Genomic DNA, 17,863 nt, shown 5'->3' with positions numbered 1-17,863 from the left:
ATCACTCTTAAATTATCTGAAGAACAAGGCATGATGAAAAAAATCAGTTTAGATGCTATAAAGTATCTGATGTAGGACACCACAAAAATCCACAGCCCTTGTCAGAGAGGGTGTACGAGTTTCATCTAATGCACTGATTAGTCTTTCTTTAATATCAGTCAATTAATTTGCTTTTAGAGTATAAATAAGTGATTCCAGCACTAGCAGGAGTGTGCGCTCTTTTAAAGAATCATATCAAAGTTGCACATTGAAGATTTAAAGTAGATTCGTAAATTTTATGGCGACTGATTAGTGGAATTCTTCAGTGGTGCCGAACAATTTCCAAACTCATTAACATTTTTAGTAAGCTTTCTTTCAACAGAACAGTGCATAAAGTTTCTGATTAGTTTTAATTAGTTAAAGAGTAAAAAGAAAATTATAATATAAAAGTAAGAGGACAAAAATAAAAAACAAACAAAATCCGACCTGCCGGATTCGAACCAGCGACCTAAGGATAACTATCAGGTATTATACCCACTACAGTCCTCCGCTCTACCAACTGAGCTAAGGTCGGTTATATTATTTTTTCAAAGGAATATTAACTAATTACTAATTATTAAACTTACATTAAAGAGTACAAAGAGTTCATTTATAAGGCAAAATTAAAAATTTAATTCCGACCTGCCGGATTCGAACCAGCGACCTAAGGATAGCTATCAGGCATTTTACCTACTACAGTCCTCCGCTCTACCAACTGAGCTAAGGTCGGTCTTGATCTTTTTCATAGCAATACTTATTTATTTTATAAAACTGCTTTAAGGTCTTGCGAACAAGAAGAAAATTAAGAAGATTTTGTTCAAAAACTTGGGTTTTATTGATTAAATGCTTATATGTGAAAAGGAAAGAAATGGAAATAAGAAATAAAAGTATATACTATTATACAGTGTTAACTTTTTATATATTAAAGAAATCAATGTCAGTTTTATTTAAATTTGAATTAGGAGAAGCTGTCATTTCATATTCCTGTTAAATAAGATCATAATTCATATGGGTGCAAAGTCCTTCTCATATTTATTCCAACAAAAAATGTCCTTCTCATTATCATCAGATAAGATTTGGAATTGTTTAGAAGGAAAAGCCTTCTACATCCAATAAGACGAGCCTATATTTATTACAATAAAAATAGATAGATTCTTTTTAATTTAATTATTAAAGAATAAGTAAAATAAATTCATCCACAAATGGAAATTAAAAAAATAAATTGACAAGATATTATCACTTAATTATGATAAAAACTAATGGGTATCCTATGTTTGCACACTTCTGGATGTTTTTTCATTAGTAAAAAGTATTATATTCTGTAATTGTAGTTTAAAGAATTTGAATGAAGAGTTGTATTTTAAAATTATGTACTTGCATGTATTTTAAAATATCAAGAATGGTACCTTTGCTAGAATAATAAAGCTTGTCATCATTCAAAGCTTTTGAATCTTTTTTTTGAAACTAATATATATTCGAAAATTGTGATATCTTTTACCCATCCTATGTTTACACATCTACCACGATATCTTTTATTTTTCGGAAATTGTGATAATATTAACATTTAAAAGTGCATCTGATTAAGACCCTCGTCATAACAACTTATAACACAGTACTTTTCATGCAATTGTGTTATCAAAAATCTTTTGTATTTGGTACAATTTTATAAAACTGTTTTTGAAAAATGGTTGAAATTTTTTAATATGATATGTTTGAACAAATTTATCAATGAACGTTTCAAGAGAAAAAATTCATCCACATGATTTTTTTAAAAATTTTAACTTTTAATTCATATATAGACTATTTTTAACTTTCAATCATACTTTTTTCTCCTAAATTTTTTTCCCTCAAAGTTAGGTTCATTAAGTTTTCAAAGACATGAAAGTCATTTTTCATAATGATTTATAATCTCCACTTCACTTTTTCACCATTTTACTTTTATTTTAAGAAAATTACTTACACAAATTATAATTTTCCTTAAATTACTAATGCCAAACAAACATCTATATGCAGATGTCTTGTTACAATCTGTAATGGACTGATCAACAATATCATTTTGATTTAACATTATAAACATTGACAAACTATGAAGTGTAGTTTTGCCAAAGCTTATACAAGAGACATTCAATAACTTATAAAGAGTAGCAGAAAAATATTCTATAAGGGGTAATCAACCACTGAGCATTGTACAACAATAACTTATTTTCTCACCATGTTCCCAATCTTAATATTGATTCTGTCACTGTGTAACTCTAATCAGACATCACATGAAAAAGTAAATTAACCTACCAGTATACTACTTTCTCATCTGCTCTGTGGCTTGTTTGGTAATTACATGGTCCTATGCACACCTTACGGTTACATAGGTGATGTGGTGGTATCATTGAGGAAGATACAGTTTCCTCTATATGTTGTGTTCTTTTGTCCAAAATTTTGAACCCCCCACTTTGTATTTTGGAGCTTTATGGTCATTATGGAAATGAATATATAATATATATATGTATATATATATTGATCTAATTTCTTCAGGCCTCCAATTTTTTAGCTTGCCTGTCTCTTAAAGAAAGGTTTCTGGCAGATCAGGAGTCTCTGATCACTGTCACTTTCAATTTCTACCACTCTTGCATCCCACTTCAGCTGTGCTGTTAGAGCTCTGGCCGATTCTATTAAGGGAACTGTGTCACGAATTATAACCCAACCCTGCAGACATGACCAGTGTCAGCATATCAAAAGTCATTGAAGGGGATGAAATCATGAAACATTTTTACTTGTTTAAAAAAGTATTTTATATGAACATACTGATCACACTCAATCAACAATGTACACAATAGAAGGGTTGCCTGATTCAAAGTTCATCCACATTTTACAGAACAAACTGCATAAAATATTGATGCAGTACTTTATGAGCTAATCTTATAGCAGTTTTGGTTCAACATTGCTAAATTGACATACCTCTGGGCGAAGTATTCTGTCAATTTCAAGGAACATGTCAACCATGGTACACCTGTGCTGCTCAGTTTCAAGGGATAGAAATCCTGCTGCATGCACCAAGTCATAGGTTCTAGGGTATGTCGGAAAAGCCTCACACCTAGAAGTCATAGAAAATAAAAATCATTAAGGAAACTATAATTACCAACTAACTATTCTTCACAAAATCATATCAAGGCTATAAGCCAGATGTAATTCGAAAAGTAAATTGTATATGATCATGTTTTAATTTTGCTCTCAACTACGTATTTTAGAAATGTCAGATGGCTGAATCATTACTAAAATTAAAAAGCTGTGTTCACAAGGTGTAAATGTTAACATGGTATAAACCTCCATTGAAAATAGTTAGACCTGGATCAAGAAATTAAGGTGAAGGTTTTGAAAATAACAACGGATCGAGTTTTAAAAGGTGGAAGGAAGAAAGAGTATAGCATGTGACAGAGAATCTATATCAAGGTAACCAAAAAAAAAGTAATTGAACTAGACAAGCATGTCATTTAAATAAAAGGGCAAAGGAGATTAAAGTACCAATCATGGAGAACGCCAACAAATCCTCTGTCCTGGATCAAGGGAAGATAATTGGGTCCATTTATTGGGACAACATTCATCACCCACACAGACTTTCTAGCTTGCAGCAATGCAGAATTAAAGCCACCAAAATGGGCATTCATGTCCAACACGTTTCTGAGCATGTTGTAAGGGGGTGAAGGGTCCTCATCGCCCGGCCTCTTTGGATGATCAGAGAATATCAAAGGTGACAGAAGAGACCAATAATTCTGGACTGCTGTTTTCCAGCTGTCAGAGTCCTCAGTAAGTTCATCAGGCTGCAACCCTGGTACATTGAAAAATATAGGCCTATTAAGTTAACCAAATGAATAGGAGATTTGATTCGGCAAGAGAGTAGTACAATTACAATGCAATCACTTCCACAAAGTGGTCTACAAATCATTAAGAACATAAACATTACCGTATATAGCTAACTCGTTCTTGTTCAAGTTAGCACGAGAAGGCCATCTTTCCCTTTTCTCAATTGGAATCCAACGAGCGCTCTGCATTCCTCCTATGCAGTTTTGCAGTTCTCGATAATGTGGAGTCTCCACGTCAATACCTCTACCACACAAAGAAGGGCCAGAACCTGACTTTCTGGTAGAAAGAAAAGACCAAGCTAAGAGTCAGGTCACATTCATTTCAAAATTCTAAACATATTGTATATACATAGTATAGAATCTATTAACTATAATTCTGTTTTACAGGACAAAAAAAATGTCAAATAATTTTTCTCAAGTACATGTATGAAAGAATTACCTTGAACCATAGCAACCTTTTTTACTGGTTTTCTTCCATACTACAGTTTCATCTTGTTGCGACAGCAGTTCCCAGCAAAGTGTTAATGTAAAATCCTGTATAAACTTCCATCTTTTCTGATTCTCTTTGTTACGAGCATTTGTTAGTGGTGATGTCCAAACAAAGTACCCACCCGGTTTTAAAAGTCTATCTGCTTCAATCAGGAGCATGCCATCTACACCATGTAATATGAGCATTATTAAGTTACAAGGTACTAAAATATTAATAACAATTATACATAAATCAAAGTTATGGTTCTGAAGGAAGATACAAATTTTTAGAGTTTATGTTAACACCTTATAACAGATAACAGAATGGAGAGTTTCAAAAGTTAAACCCGGTTTTGTTGGATACTTCAGGAATGGCAAGTAAACATTAAAAGGTTACTTATTTTAGCACATTTAACTATGGGAAACTTCATTTAACAAAGAACTAAATATGGACATTTTTCCTAAAGTATGTACCATATCATTTTTCTTAATTCTGCAGTGCAAAAAATAGTTCTTTTGCATCAGAAATGCTCCCAATGAGTTGTAGGCATACCAGTTAGAATCATTTTATTAATATCGGAAAAGTCAATGTAAAAAACTTACCAGAAATACATCAAGGCATATAAAAAAAAAGGCGTATGGTGAAGAACCAAGGAGTTGATCCTATTCTTATTTATGACAACTAACCTCTTCCTATAACACGTATAATATGTGATGTATCACCTATGTTGTCAAATAAGTAAAGAACATGATTGATGCATGTTGATCCAATCCAACAGAAAGTAGCATAGAATGAAAGTTGGAAGATACCTTTCTGGTCCCAATCAATTCCACATCTGGCACAATGTAACATATCAAAGGATAGAGATGGAAATGGCAGCTGCTTCGAAGTGAAAGAAGCAATCATAGCAGGAAGACCCCTCTCGAGAGTAAGCTGAACTTGACTGCCAGAAGGCTCATAGTTTGCAATGCACATAGTTAAAAGCTGACTGTCAAAGAGATGTGCTCCAAAGCTACCATAGCCACAACCTATGTCTAGTATAGTTCGAACCTGCAAATTTTAGGATGCCAAAATTCTCGATCAAATAAGATTTCATGGAAGGAGCATCACAACCACACTTTCTGAACTCAGTTCAGATCCAATGCCACAAACCCATAAAAAAAATCTAACACAAGTCCCTAAAAAGCACTTTATAACATCACTTTCAGACCCAACAAGTTTATAACAACTATGACATATACAAGGTACCATCTTATATGCCCACAGTGAATATTTTAAGAATATTCATTTTATCAAGATAGTTAATATATATATTATGGTAAAACATATGCCATTAAGTATCATGAAATTGACAGAGAGAAGGTATCAAATTAGTGAAATACAAGTATAATCAATAAAGACCGTAAAAAAATCAAGCAACAAACAATTCATGAGCATATTTCAAGAGAAAGCACAAAAATATTTACCCCAGCTTGTATTAAATAAGATTCATTTCTAAGTCCAATCATTTCAGCAATTTGATGTGAGTAGTCTTCAACACCATCAAACATGTGAGAGGCTGAACGAAATGAAATTTGCTCTTCGTCCAGCATCATCATCCTGTAATTAGATTACATCCAAAAGCTTTAGCAATCAAAAATAGCTTAAAGCAAGAGAAACATTGATATGTCACTCACCTCTTTGTCAAGCTTCCAGAAGAAAGAACTTCCTGTGCTGTGATCTTCACATTAGCAACCCAGATAACATCTTTTCCAGTAGGCCACCTTAAAGGAATTTTGTAATTCACGGGTGGCAGAACTAAACAATTCTGCCTAGGCTCATGACCACATTGCCGGTCAATTTCGTTGCTATCAGAAACTTCCAATTCCACATTCTCAGAAACATTGTAGCAAGGAACAAAGTTTTCCAATTCCTGAGGACAGAATTCCGATTCCTTCAACCTCAACGGACCGCGAGAAAACTCACCAATATCCAAAAGGTCTGAGACTAGCTTCTCTTGAAGCCTTCTATAACCATGGTAAATGTGATCTCTTGACGAGGATGAAATCGATAAAGTCCACCAAAAAGATCCAGTAATAGCCAGAACAACTATGAACACTAAACTAAACTTCAAAGAAAGCAGCATCAGCTTAAGCCGGTTCCGCGGGGAGCTAACGATGAAGGAATCGGATGCAAAACCATTCTCACCAATGCCATTGCCATATTTGGAATCAGAATTATTTCCCAGAAGCAACCTCAAAGGAAACCTCAAAGCAAAAGGGCTATGATCTGAAGAACCCCTCTTATCCAAATCTTCCTTTTCTGGTTTATCCTTAGATTGGGAGTCCCACAAGTCATGGCCACTCTCAGGGAACCTAACCCCACCAGACACACCTCTTTGCAGAGGCCTAGACATTCTCTGACCAATCACCAAAGTAGCACAAACAAGTTCACCTACGAATAAATGTTCTTATCGAAACACCACAAAACCCACCCAGAAACCAATAAATACAACAACAAATGTCTTATTTCACAGTAGGCGAAGTCGGCTAAGCAGATCACACGATGCAATTGGACTTTAACAAAAACCAAATCTTCAATAGAACCCAGAAAACAGGAGAAGAGTGTCAGTTACTCCAGCGTCATTGTATTCATTGGGCTGAAACCATCTACAGAATCTGGCTCCAGTTAAGCAAATGCAAACCTACAAAAAGAAAAGGAAATACCGCGTCAAACTTGGTGGCGTGCATTTAAAACAGTGAAGTCACGAAACTAATTTAGCATTATTATACAGTAAGAAATTAAAAGAAAAAGAAAAACACAAACTTTCTCTCATTAGGGAATCAAAAACAGGGGAATAACGACAAGGCCGCAGTAATTAATTCACCGCATCAGATCCATCACGGACCCAGCATTGAAATGGGTACGTACCAACATCCATAAAAGAAAAAAGAAAATTTGTGCAGTAACGAAGACAGAGCAGTGAAAAGCAGAAGCCAGTAGTAGTAACTACTAACCATGGCACAAGCTCATTTTCTAGGGGAAGGGAAAGGCGTTTGCTTGAGATCAAGGCAGAGAGAAAGAAAATGAAGAATTTGAAATTTGAAAGGAAAAGGATGAATAGTAGAGCAGTAGTAGTAGCACCTTGTTTGTTTTGGGGATGAAAAAGAAGAAAGAAGGAAATGGTGGAAGTGATTTATGGAGGGTGTGTGTGTGAGTCTGTGGTTGGTTGCTTGGAACACAAATCACAAGAAGAACGCACGCTGTTTGTGCTCGGTTATGGTTTGGTTGGTGTGGATCAGTGATTGATTATTCCCTCACACTCACTAGCCTCTTCGAATGATTAGAGAGTGTGTTCTTTAGAAATGAGAAATGAGAGAGAGAGAGAGAGAGAGCGAGCGAGACAGAGAGAGAGTCTGAGACAGTGATTCTATGAAGGCTAGCAGGTTTAGTACTGATCGGATCGTGACACAAAACACTGTCCAAGAAACAAAATTATAATATTCATAATAATTCTTACTCATTCATATCATAATTGGAAAAAAAAAACCACTTTTCCTTAATTTATCAAGATAAATGAAACTATTAATTAATTTAACACTAATAAATTTATATACGTTTTAAATTATCTTTATAATCGTTCCCACCAGACACAATATTTAATTTTAAGAACAATTTATAAGATTTTGGGAAACAAAAAAAGATAGGTACTTTCTAATTTTTAAAATCGTTTTTATGAGAGAAAAAATATTTAAAGTATAGTTGAATATTAATCGTAATAAGTTTCTTGTAAAATTAAGAAAAAATTATATATATTAGAAGTGTTTTAAAATTATTTATTTCAAAAACAAATAAAGGGTTGTTCTATTCACTATATTTATTTGTCCACTACATTGAGATAAAATTTTGCTAGTATTTATTTTTTATTAAAAAGTTAAATCAATATTAATTAACCGTTATTCTCATTTATGTGAGTGAAACCCCACTTAATTTCTTTAACAGCTATGGTAAAGATTCGGAAATTGAAAATTAAAAAAGTGAATAAAACATAAGTTTACGTTTAACTAGTTTGTCAGAAAAGAAAAGGTGTAGTACTCGTAAACTGTTTTGCAAAGCATGCTAGAACAGTGCTTAAAAAATTATATAAATAAAAAAAAATCACTCATTGGTGTGATTGTGATGTTAAAAGCGCATGCAAGAAAGTACCACTATAAATAGTAGGAATAATTTTTACAAAGAAGTGGTAGTAGTAATGGATAATATTCCCATATAAATAAGTAAACGCGCTTAACTCTGCTGGCAGAGTTCCAGAACGCGCTTTTCGTTTTTATTTTTTTTTCAATGTGCAAACAGAATATGAATCATGATTCATGTCCAGAACAAATAATAGGAAGAAAAGGTCCTTAAGAAGCCACCCAATTAGGTCTCGACCAAGAGCAAAAAAAAGTTGCCAACTAATCTGTTTTATTCATCAAAATTCCACATGACACTTTTTTAACTTTGCTCTGTTTTTGCTTTTAGACGTGGTAAAAGCCAGCTTGGTCAAGCTAATGATGCATGAAAAAGAAAAGAAAAGTGCCAATTTTCTATTTGACAAAATTTAGATATAACATTTTTATTTTTGATATTTATTTTTATTTATTTATATTATTCTTAATAAATTTCATATTTATATCGAGATTATTCTTTTTAAGGGGATTTGAGACGGTGGTGAAGTCATAGGATTCTTTCTTTGCTGCTTCGCTGAAGTGTAATACATCATTTGACTTGAGGCTGAAACGAGGTACACTGACCGACAAGTTATTTTATCAGCATCAGCTGCTATTAATATATTTTATTTTATGAAAAAAATAATCAAAGACTGGTGCATGTTTGGTCCAAACTCACATTCACATTGCATGAGGCCACGTTGGTTAAGTGATTCGCGCGTACATTTGTGGTGCTTTGGCACAAACGCACATTGCTTTATAGTGGGTTAGGAACATTACACGTTTTCATTTGGTGCTCTTTATTTTGGGGGAAAACCTCATTAGGTTAATTATGGGCAAAGGCTCAATAAAATAGCTTTGACCCTTCTCAGTTTAATTAGTTAATTAATGTTGTGAATAATTAAACATTAGTCAAACGTTGATAGAATTCAACGTTGCTACAATGAAAAGTATGTTTTTACATTGATTTAGCTTCATAAGATTGAGAGGTGTGTCATTGTGAGTTAGGTTAAATCAGTTTTAGTTGTATACAATAAAATGACTATGATTGATTGTATGTTTTTAAAAATTGATTGAATAAACGTTTTTCTTAATTACAAAATCCAAATTCATTAAAATATGATAATTGAATTCAATAAAATATATATGAAATGTAAGTTTAAACTACTTCATTAAATACGATACATAAAAATTATATAAGTTAAGTTATCAACGCGTAATTATGCTCCCTGCATATACAATTCTAATTTGAGTTGTTTTGATTGCATTTTTCGTCCTCTCGAATGTTTTGGACAATTTTGATCTTTCAATCTCTTTCACTTTCGTATCATATTTTGTGAATGTAAATTTTATAGATCTATGGTTCCCATATATTTCAAGTTATGTAATTTTATTTATTGTTAAAGATTTCAAATCTCAATTCGTGAAAAAACATGAATATTTTTTCGTCTGATTAAACCATTCATGCACCTAATACATTTGGTAAGATATCAATAAATCATTTTATTATTTACAATTATTTTTTTTTTAATTTCTTCTTTAATTTTCTTTAATTAAATATCTTAACTTTTTACTCTTTGTATTTATTTTATTTTTCTCTCTTGCAAAATGACTTAACTCAATGTTACCAATTAATTTAATTATAGTTGAGATGTGAAATTTAATCAATGTGAGATCATCAAATATCTCGGTGTTAACTATTGAATATATTAAGATAAATAAATGAACTTTAATATCATCTTCAAAAATCTTAAAAAATAAATTGTAAACTTAATAATAGGATTTGCATCAATCACATCATTAACTATATTTTATGAAAGTCACTTGAAATATAGGTTAAAAAGAATGTTTTAGATAACTTTTATGAAGTGCATAGGCTGAGATAAGTAGTTTAGTTTAAGATCAAAACACAACATTTTAAAAAAGAATATATTTGAATAGAAAAATATACATTAACCTTTACTTTTAAAAATAAACAAAATGAATCACATATAAGTATATAGATATAAAAGATAGAAAAAGATAAAGAAATGAATTGAGAGTTGTTGGATGAGGCATTGAAAGTTAACATTAGTCCATCCTTCTTCCTCAACATTCTCATCCCCTTGCATGATACATGTCTAGACCATGGGTATGGTATCATAGTGAAACTTATTATGCTTATGGTCAGAAGCATTTAGGATGAAAGTGACCCATGAGAATCACAATTTGCAATAGGCCTTGGCCACTTTTCTTTTTTTTCCAATGTGTTGAGTTGCCTCAATTGTTTAGGTATGAAATAAATGGAATGATGGGTGTGCTTCTTGCTTCAATAATTTCATGCAATCAATTAGCATTATATATATATCAAGTAATTTATTTCTCAACACCCATCTAATTTGCATTAACAAATTTGTTAGTGCCAAATAATTGAGCCCTTGAAATTATTTTATTTTGTTTCTTTTGTTTTTTTTGTGAAAGTCATTCATACATACTCACCTAGTGGGTCATATGCACTGATACCAGTCTCCATCCGTTCCCATCATCTTTTTGGATGAAAGTTCATTAGACTTTCAAAACAAAGGAAGAGAATGTAAATAATTAATATAAACAATTAATAAAACAAATGAAGTAAAAACAAACTTTACACAAACATGAAGAAGTTGCATATTTAAATATAAAATAATAACACTTCATCTTTGCCTAGAAATCAAATATGAATATGTCATGAATTTATTAGAGTTTTCCTAGCTCTCTAAAATATGTAGAAATAGAGTGACCCAAAAGTTCTATTTAATATGACAAATACATCACACAAATATTAAAAACTTAAAGATAACCTGTAGTTATGATTAATGAAAATTACTAACTTTATCTTTCATGGATACCTTTATTTATCATGTTTATTTTTTATTTCATCAAAAATAGGTTCCATTAAGTTGTTTTTTTTATTGAACTTAGATCTGATTTATTCTTCTGTTCATTTCTTTTATCATTTGATTTTTTTATCATTTTAAATGTACAAGTTATATTTATGCTATTCTTTTACATCGTTTTTAATGTATATACATTATTTACCTTGAGCTCTCTTTCAATCAAGGCATTTAACATATGTTTGTAAGTCTTTAAAGTTTTTATCATAAAATTATAAAATAATGAATTATGGTTAATTTTTAATATGTATTTTTAATAAAAATAATAATTAAATTTTGATAACAATAAGGATAAATTTTTATTTTTATGGTAACGTGTGAGAACCTAAAAATTTGGGATTTAGAGGAGTGAATTAGTATATATTAGACTAATAGAACTAGATTTCTATTTGAGTATAAAATATATTTTTGAACAAACCTGGTTCATCAGCCTACTTCTACTCTCCCTCTAGAAATCAGTTCTTCCTCTTTTCTCCGCCTTCTCTCTACCAAATCTCTTCTCTGAACTGTTTGATTTCCGATCACGTGGTGCCCAAGCATCCAGAACGTAGAGATCTTCAAAACCAACTGATCAGTTTCGAGTCTTAGTCGGGTAAGTGGCTTTATTCAGTGCTCTGTTGTTTTGGAACCTAGAACATGCGATTCTGCTGGTTGCATGTAACTAGAAACGTACTTCTTCATGTTTCTTTCAAACTCTAGCTCTAAGAGCTGTTCTTAATCACCAAGTGGTGGTTTGTAGGGTGCTGTCTAGGTTTCTCACAACTCGGGGTACTGTTAGAGCATTCCAGTGAGCTGTGCTGTGGCATCTCTGAGGTAAGGGGAGCTAGAATACTTCTTATTAATTAAATGCATGTATGTGTATATACTGAGTTATGTATTAATTCTGCTGTTTGGGTTGTATGTTAAGTTCTGAGTAAATGAGATGATATGTATTGGTATGTTCATATGTGAATCTGTGAACTGTTGCTTGTGAATTGATTTAAATGTGTTGTGTAACTGCAATTGAGGATGTGAGATGGGTATATTCCAAGATAGCAATTGTTATGTTGAAAGTAAAGAGGATTGGTAGTGTTTTAGGTTATTATAGAGGAAGTGAGGTAGTGATTTTGAGAGTTAGAGATCAAGGGCTATTATGGTCTGTTGGGACAGTCTTAACCAGTGTATTATGACTTGTTTGAGTCACCAAAGTGGTACAAATAAGAGTAAAGTGTTAGAATTTAGTTTGGGGTCCTCAAGTGGTGATAATTGATGTTGAGGAGTAAAAGTTGAGTTGTAATTACCTTAAAAATGTATTAGAAGGGTTTAGGAACATCTAGACAAGTTTAATTATGTGTAAAACATGAATTAAGGGTGTTAGAAATTGGAGAAATGGCCTAAAAATGGTGAGGGCTGGTGTGAGTGCATGATTCTGCAGAATTTGCGTTCTGCAGATGATGCAGAATCGCTATGCGAGATGTCTCGCATAGCGAGTCCCTGCAGAGGGTGCTCTCTGTTTGAGTCATTCGCTGTGCGAGGGTGCTGCTCTCTGTATGGCGATTCGCATAGCGTATCTGGTCGCTATGCGACTGGAGGTGACATAGAGTCACTACCACTTTAATTCGAAAGGCAAATTGGGTGCAAAGCGAGAGTTTTAGGGGATTGGTCTCTGTTTAGGCTCTCGCATAGCGACCTGGGTGCGTTATGCGAGAGGTTGAAAGTCTGATGCACGCTGCGATTTAATTCACATGGCGAATTAGGGGGGTGGGCTGTGCGAGACCATCCTGTCTCGCCTTGCGAATAGTGTGCGTTGTGCAAAACGCTCTCAGTCTGGCTGTGCGAAGGGGTGCGCTGTGCGAAAGGTTCAGGGTTTTATTCTCTATCTTCTCTTTTGTATTGTTTCACATAGAGTTGAATGTTGTATGATGTGTGAAGTATGTGTTGGAGCAGATTATATTGTATGATGGATTCAAACATGTTGTATACTGTTAAAATGAAAGTGTGTGTGATTCAAAGGTATGATTGGTGATTCAAAGTATGTGGTTTTAAAAGTATGGTTGATGGACGTAATTCCATGATCTTCAAGGAGAAGATCCATGGTGGTGCCCTTAGTTGTTTAGAATGAAAGTAGGAGCTCAATCTTGGGGTCATCTTGAAACTCCAATGGTCTTTCTTCTCACGTAGAGAGGATTGAACCATGTGGTGAGGAGTGGCAGGAGGTCTTAGTCTTGGGGGCTTCCAGTACACCTCAAGGCCCGGAACAGGATAACCTCGTGAGTGTGGTAGGGTGGGGAACCCAAGTATCATAAGCCACCATGAGTGCAAGACCCGCCATTGCTTGACTATCATTCTAAGTCCGGACGAGTCGGTTTAAAGTGTAACAAGTCTTGTAGTGCAATTCAATATGCTTGAATGAATTTTGCATGTTGTGTGTGATAGTATAACATGATTTTTGTATATCTAACACTACAAGAAAAATCACAGTTACATACGGTCAAAATCCGTATATAACCTCCAAAATCCGTATATAAAATGATATTACATACGGATTATATACGGACAAAAATCCGTATATAAAAGAAGCGTAGCTAAGTTATATACGGATATATCCGTATATAATTTACATACGGAAAAATCCGTATATAATTTATATACGGAAAATCCGTATATAAAATCCGTATGTAATTATATATGGAAAATCCGTATATAAAATTCGTATATAATTATATACGGAAAAATCCGTATATAATTTATGATTTTATAAAAAAAAAATAGTTGAATCTGCATCTGCATTGAATAGTTATGAGTTTCTGAGAAAAGTCAACATAACTAACAAATTGCCAAAAATCATCTAATATAGATAAACATTTACAACTATTTAATAAAAGATATAATTCACTGAAAACTTTCAACATTTATCAAAAATAAGACATAGGTTTCGAAAACTTATCTTAGCTTATATAACGTAATAAATGTAATATATATAACAATATATCAATCAAGACTAACATCCCATACAATAAATATATATGCCCTGCATCCACACTATACAAATATATATTAAACAAGATTTTAACCAACTAATACAATAAAATATTTATGTAGCATTTGAATCAACACAACAAACAATTTTCTGCAGCATTTTTATATCCAAACATCAAATAATTTCCTACAACATTTTTATCAAAACAGCAAAGAATTTTCAGCAGATTTTTTCTTATTTTCTTTTCTTAAGAGTTTTTATCTAAAATATTATGAAAAAGAAGTCAACTAATATTTCAAATGCTGAATTTTTATAAGGTGCAAATATCGAATAGAACACAATTTCCTTAAGAAAAGTTATGCAAAAATGAGCATGAATTGAACCTTAAGTAAAAACAGAAAACAAATAACCAAAGGAAGTTCTTCTGCTAATGTATGACTTTTCGTAGTACCTCTTCATTTAAGCGTTCTGTAACATTCTTCTTGGAAGATAAGGAAGAACCTTTTCCCTTGTCCTCGTCAATCTTTCAAAAGAAAACATGTAATTAGACAATATCCTTAGTTACATATGATATGATAGATTCCCATATGAAATTGTCCCTAGCAATACAGATCCGGGTGGAGAATTCTGCAGAAATTTTACAAACACCGTTATATACTGTCAGTAGCAATATCTGAAATGTTGACAGGGGATAACAATGTACCTTGGGAAGTTTTTCTTTTTGTGGTGGACCAATATACAGCCCTTCTTTTATACTGCCAATAACCAAAAGTCAACACAATTACACGAAGAAATTTAAACCAAGGCTACAAACCTACTCACATACCCTGGAACTAGTGATGAGGACTTAAAGGAACCATTCCCCATCAGTGGGCCATCAGGTTGAGAGAAAAAGCTTAACCGAATTACATCCTAAAACAATCAAAACATAAAAAGAAAATCAGTCAACAGATAGAAAGAATACTTAATCTAAAGTCTAGTGGTCCACATGGAATTATTTACGGCTAGACAGCAGAAGCACTCTTTGATAAAGGCATCTACAAACAAATTATTTTCAAACACAAGTGTCAAACATTTGGAGAATTATAAAACTTCGAGAATCCAGGCAAAAGCTTCTTTAATTTGGGCACGTCTAACCCAACACATCATCTGATTTGTGTAAGACAGCTGCCACGTGATTTGATAAAATACCATTTAGTAATATTTTCAAAACTCTACCCTCGATAAGATTTATGGTCCCTCGACCCCAATTTTACCATGAGTTACATTCTCAAAGCTACTTCAAAAACCTTCAATCATAGTTGAAAAGCTCTTCTAGACTTCAGTAACAATTGTTCATTTGTGAAATACTTAAAATTGATATGATAAACTACCTTCTCTTCCAAATTTCGCTCAATGAATAACACCAAGTGCCTCATCTTTTCCAAAATCTACACATTGTCATGCCTGAAACAAATAATTATGAACTATTATGAAGGCAAGTGACGGGAACCAATGAGAACAATCGTGAGAACTAATATTTTATTAGATACAAGTGTAATGATAACTCTCATTTTGGCAGTTAATGGTAGAAAATAGGAGTTAATTTATTATTAGATTAGGTTTAATCATAAGTATCATAGCAGCTATATATTGTTAGAATATGTTCAATATAACCGTTATGTTGACAATTTACGACAAAGTAAGGAGATGTCCAATGCTATTAAAAGTATGTATAAGGGGGAATATAGATAAAAGTGGCTGTTTTGTCTCCTCATACTTCGCATAGTAAATACAGCTGTATTGTATGTATTTTGTGTGATTTAAGAATTCTGCTCAACTGGTATTCTATCAGTAAGGGACTAAGTTGAATGATCTTTTATGCATAAATATTTTATGAATCAAGAAACATTCAAATTGTGCTATGCTAGCTTTCTTATTAGAAGTATAATAAATAAATCAACCTTTCAAGTTATCTTAACAGTATTAGTTCATTACTAGAATTCATCTACTACCAATGAATTGAAATATATTTAAGGACATTACTTGACTTTGTAAATTTTGAAATATATTTCAATTCATTAGTAGCGGATGAATGCTAGTAGTGAACTAATACTATTAAGAAGTATGTGCACTCTCATCCCAGGTTTATGGTAAGAAAAGGCATGTACCTCAAATATAACTGTAAAGTATACTCTCCTTTGGGAAGATTAGAAGAACTTGGATAGACATCTCCACTTGAATATATACGCTACAAATCATAAACAGATAAAGCACGAGATATAAAATATATCATAAACAGACATGGTATATGTGATTTTAGAGAAATGGACATTTTATTTTTTTTTCCAGCTTTCTCTGGGAGCTAAAAGAAATATGCGATAATTTCCTTGGAGAAAAGTATTTCCAAACATGTGAAAGTGCTACCCAAATAGAAAAGATGTTGGAATACACCAAAAATATCAAATGTCATCTGGCAAATCCCATTACAGGCTTACACTGGCATTCTCACCCAATAGATTATAAGTCCCACTACTTTACAACCTGACTATTAGTAAATTGTATTTAGTCCCAAAAAAGTTGCAAAAATTAAAACTCATAATTTCTATATAAGAACCCAAGCTAAATGCATCTTATTTTTCATAATAATGAGCAAAAGAATATCTAACCTAAACAATTTATACTTTCTAGAAGGATTGGAAGGATCGACCACTACACTAGAAACAGGAGAAAACAAATTTTCATTCAGAAAATGGAACAACAAATTTACATTATTTAGCAAAAACTAAGTCAAATATCTGTCCTCATTCTATTGTAGTTCAACATAGTGAATTTTCCTTTAGGATGACGTTGTAACTATGATGTTGTCTTTTTGAAGTTGTTGTAAACTACTTTTAACAGACGCTAATTCTATAGTTTCAATTGAATTTCTATTGTTTGGTTAGACCTTAGACCTTTTTAATTAAAAAATAATTATTATTTTCCATTAAAACACTCATCCATTGCTTGTCCTGTGCCTATTTCATGCTAGATGACCTACAGACAACAAATATACCAAAGGAATACAGTAAAGCTCCTAGCATGTTTTTCTCCAAACAAAATATACCAAATACACATACAAATTGAAAGCATTGCAATAGCCTTGTTTGAGAAAAGATTAAGCTAACATTTATGCACACTGCATGTTATAACATTGTTCTCATTAATGTTTCCTATTTATATGCTGCATATATGATTAGACTGCGAAATGTAGGGTGTACAAATTAGGAATTAGAATTATTAAATTATTGACAACTGTAACAACATATTATTAAGCAAATGAAGCAAAAGAACACAGTACAAACAATTTTTTCTGCATCTAAGAAACTTCAAAAGGCAAAGGAACTCACTCACCTTTGGTTCCTTCACTAAGGGCCTTCATAATCAAATGGTATATGTCTCAGTCCTACATACCACTGACAAACACTAGCCTCAATCGATGCTTC

General features: G+C 32.6%; 2 protein-coding genes and 2 non-coding genes across 7 annotated transcripts; all 4 read right to left on the bottom strand.

Annotated features, from left to right (window-relative positions):
• Positions 1-459: 459 nt before the first annotated feature.
• On the bottom strand, positions 460-553 carry TRNAY-GUA (transfer RNA tyrosine (anticodon GUA)). Its single transcript has 2 exons — positions 517-553; positions 460-495 (listed from the first exon to the last, which is right to left on the bottom strand). It is a non-coding gene; the product is annotated as a tRNA-Tyr (tRNA).
• Positions 554-654: 101 nt separating this feature from the next.
• On the bottom strand, positions 655-748 carry TRNAY-GUA (transfer RNA tyrosine (anticodon GUA)). The gene is made up of 2 exons: positions 712-748; positions 655-690 (listed from the first exon to the last, which is right to left on the bottom strand). It is a non-coding gene; the product is annotated as a tRNA-Tyr (tRNA).
• Positions 749-2,052: 1,304 nt separating this feature from the next.
• Positions 2,053-7,745, bottom strand: LOC124822294 (putative pectin methyltransferase QUA2). Of its 4 annotated transcripts, none has more exons than XM_047294294.2 (9): positions 7,147-7,745; positions 6,018-7,024; positions 5,808-5,940; positions 5,151-5,391; positions 4,312-4,525; positions 3,974-4,149; positions 3,535-3,838; positions 2,971-3,106; positions 2,053-2,718 (listed from the first exon to the last, which is right to left on the bottom strand). In XM_047294294.2, the coding sequence occupies exons 2-9, from the start codon at positions 6,734-6,736 to the stop codon at positions 2,560-2,562; spliced, it is 2,082 nt and encodes a 693-aa protein (XP_047150250.1). In that variant the 5' UTR covers positions 6,737-7,024; positions 7,147-7,745; the 3' UTR covers positions 2,053-2,559. The 4 variants fall into 4 exon arrangements, with proteins under 4 accessions (XP_047150250.1, XP_087959011.1, XP_047150248.1 ...); XM_088102885.1 differs by having other exon boundaries at positions 7,252-7,745; XM_047294292.2 differs by having other exon boundaries at positions 7,338-7,745.
• A 7,215-nt stretch (positions 7,746-14,960) lies between these two features.
• LOC148205179 (tripeptidyl-peptidase 2-like) lies at positions 14,961-15,851 on the bottom strand. The gene is made up of 4 exons (XM_088103529.1): positions 15,773-15,851; positions 15,226-15,311; positions 15,103-15,154; positions 14,961-15,026 (listed from the first exon to the last, which is right to left on the bottom strand). Exons 1-4 carry the CDS (start codon positions 15,815-15,817, stop codon positions 14,961-14,963), a joined length of 249 nt encoding a protein of 82 aa, XP_087959655.1. The 5' UTR covers positions 15,818-15,851.
• Between the last annotated feature and the right edge of the window lie 2,012 nt (positions 15,852-17,863).

Source organism: Vigna umbellata, chromosome 1 (assembly GCF_029865625.1).
Source record: "Vigna umbellata cultivar VRB3 chromosome 1, Vumbellata_1.0, whole genome shotgun sequence".
In the NCBI taxonomy this organism is placed as follows: Eukaryota; Viridiplantae; Streptophyta; class Magnoliopsida; order Fabales; family Fabaceae; genus Vigna; species Vigna umbellata.
Note: the sequence above shows the minus strand (reverse complement) of the source record. Positions and strands in the feature narration are given on the sequence as shown.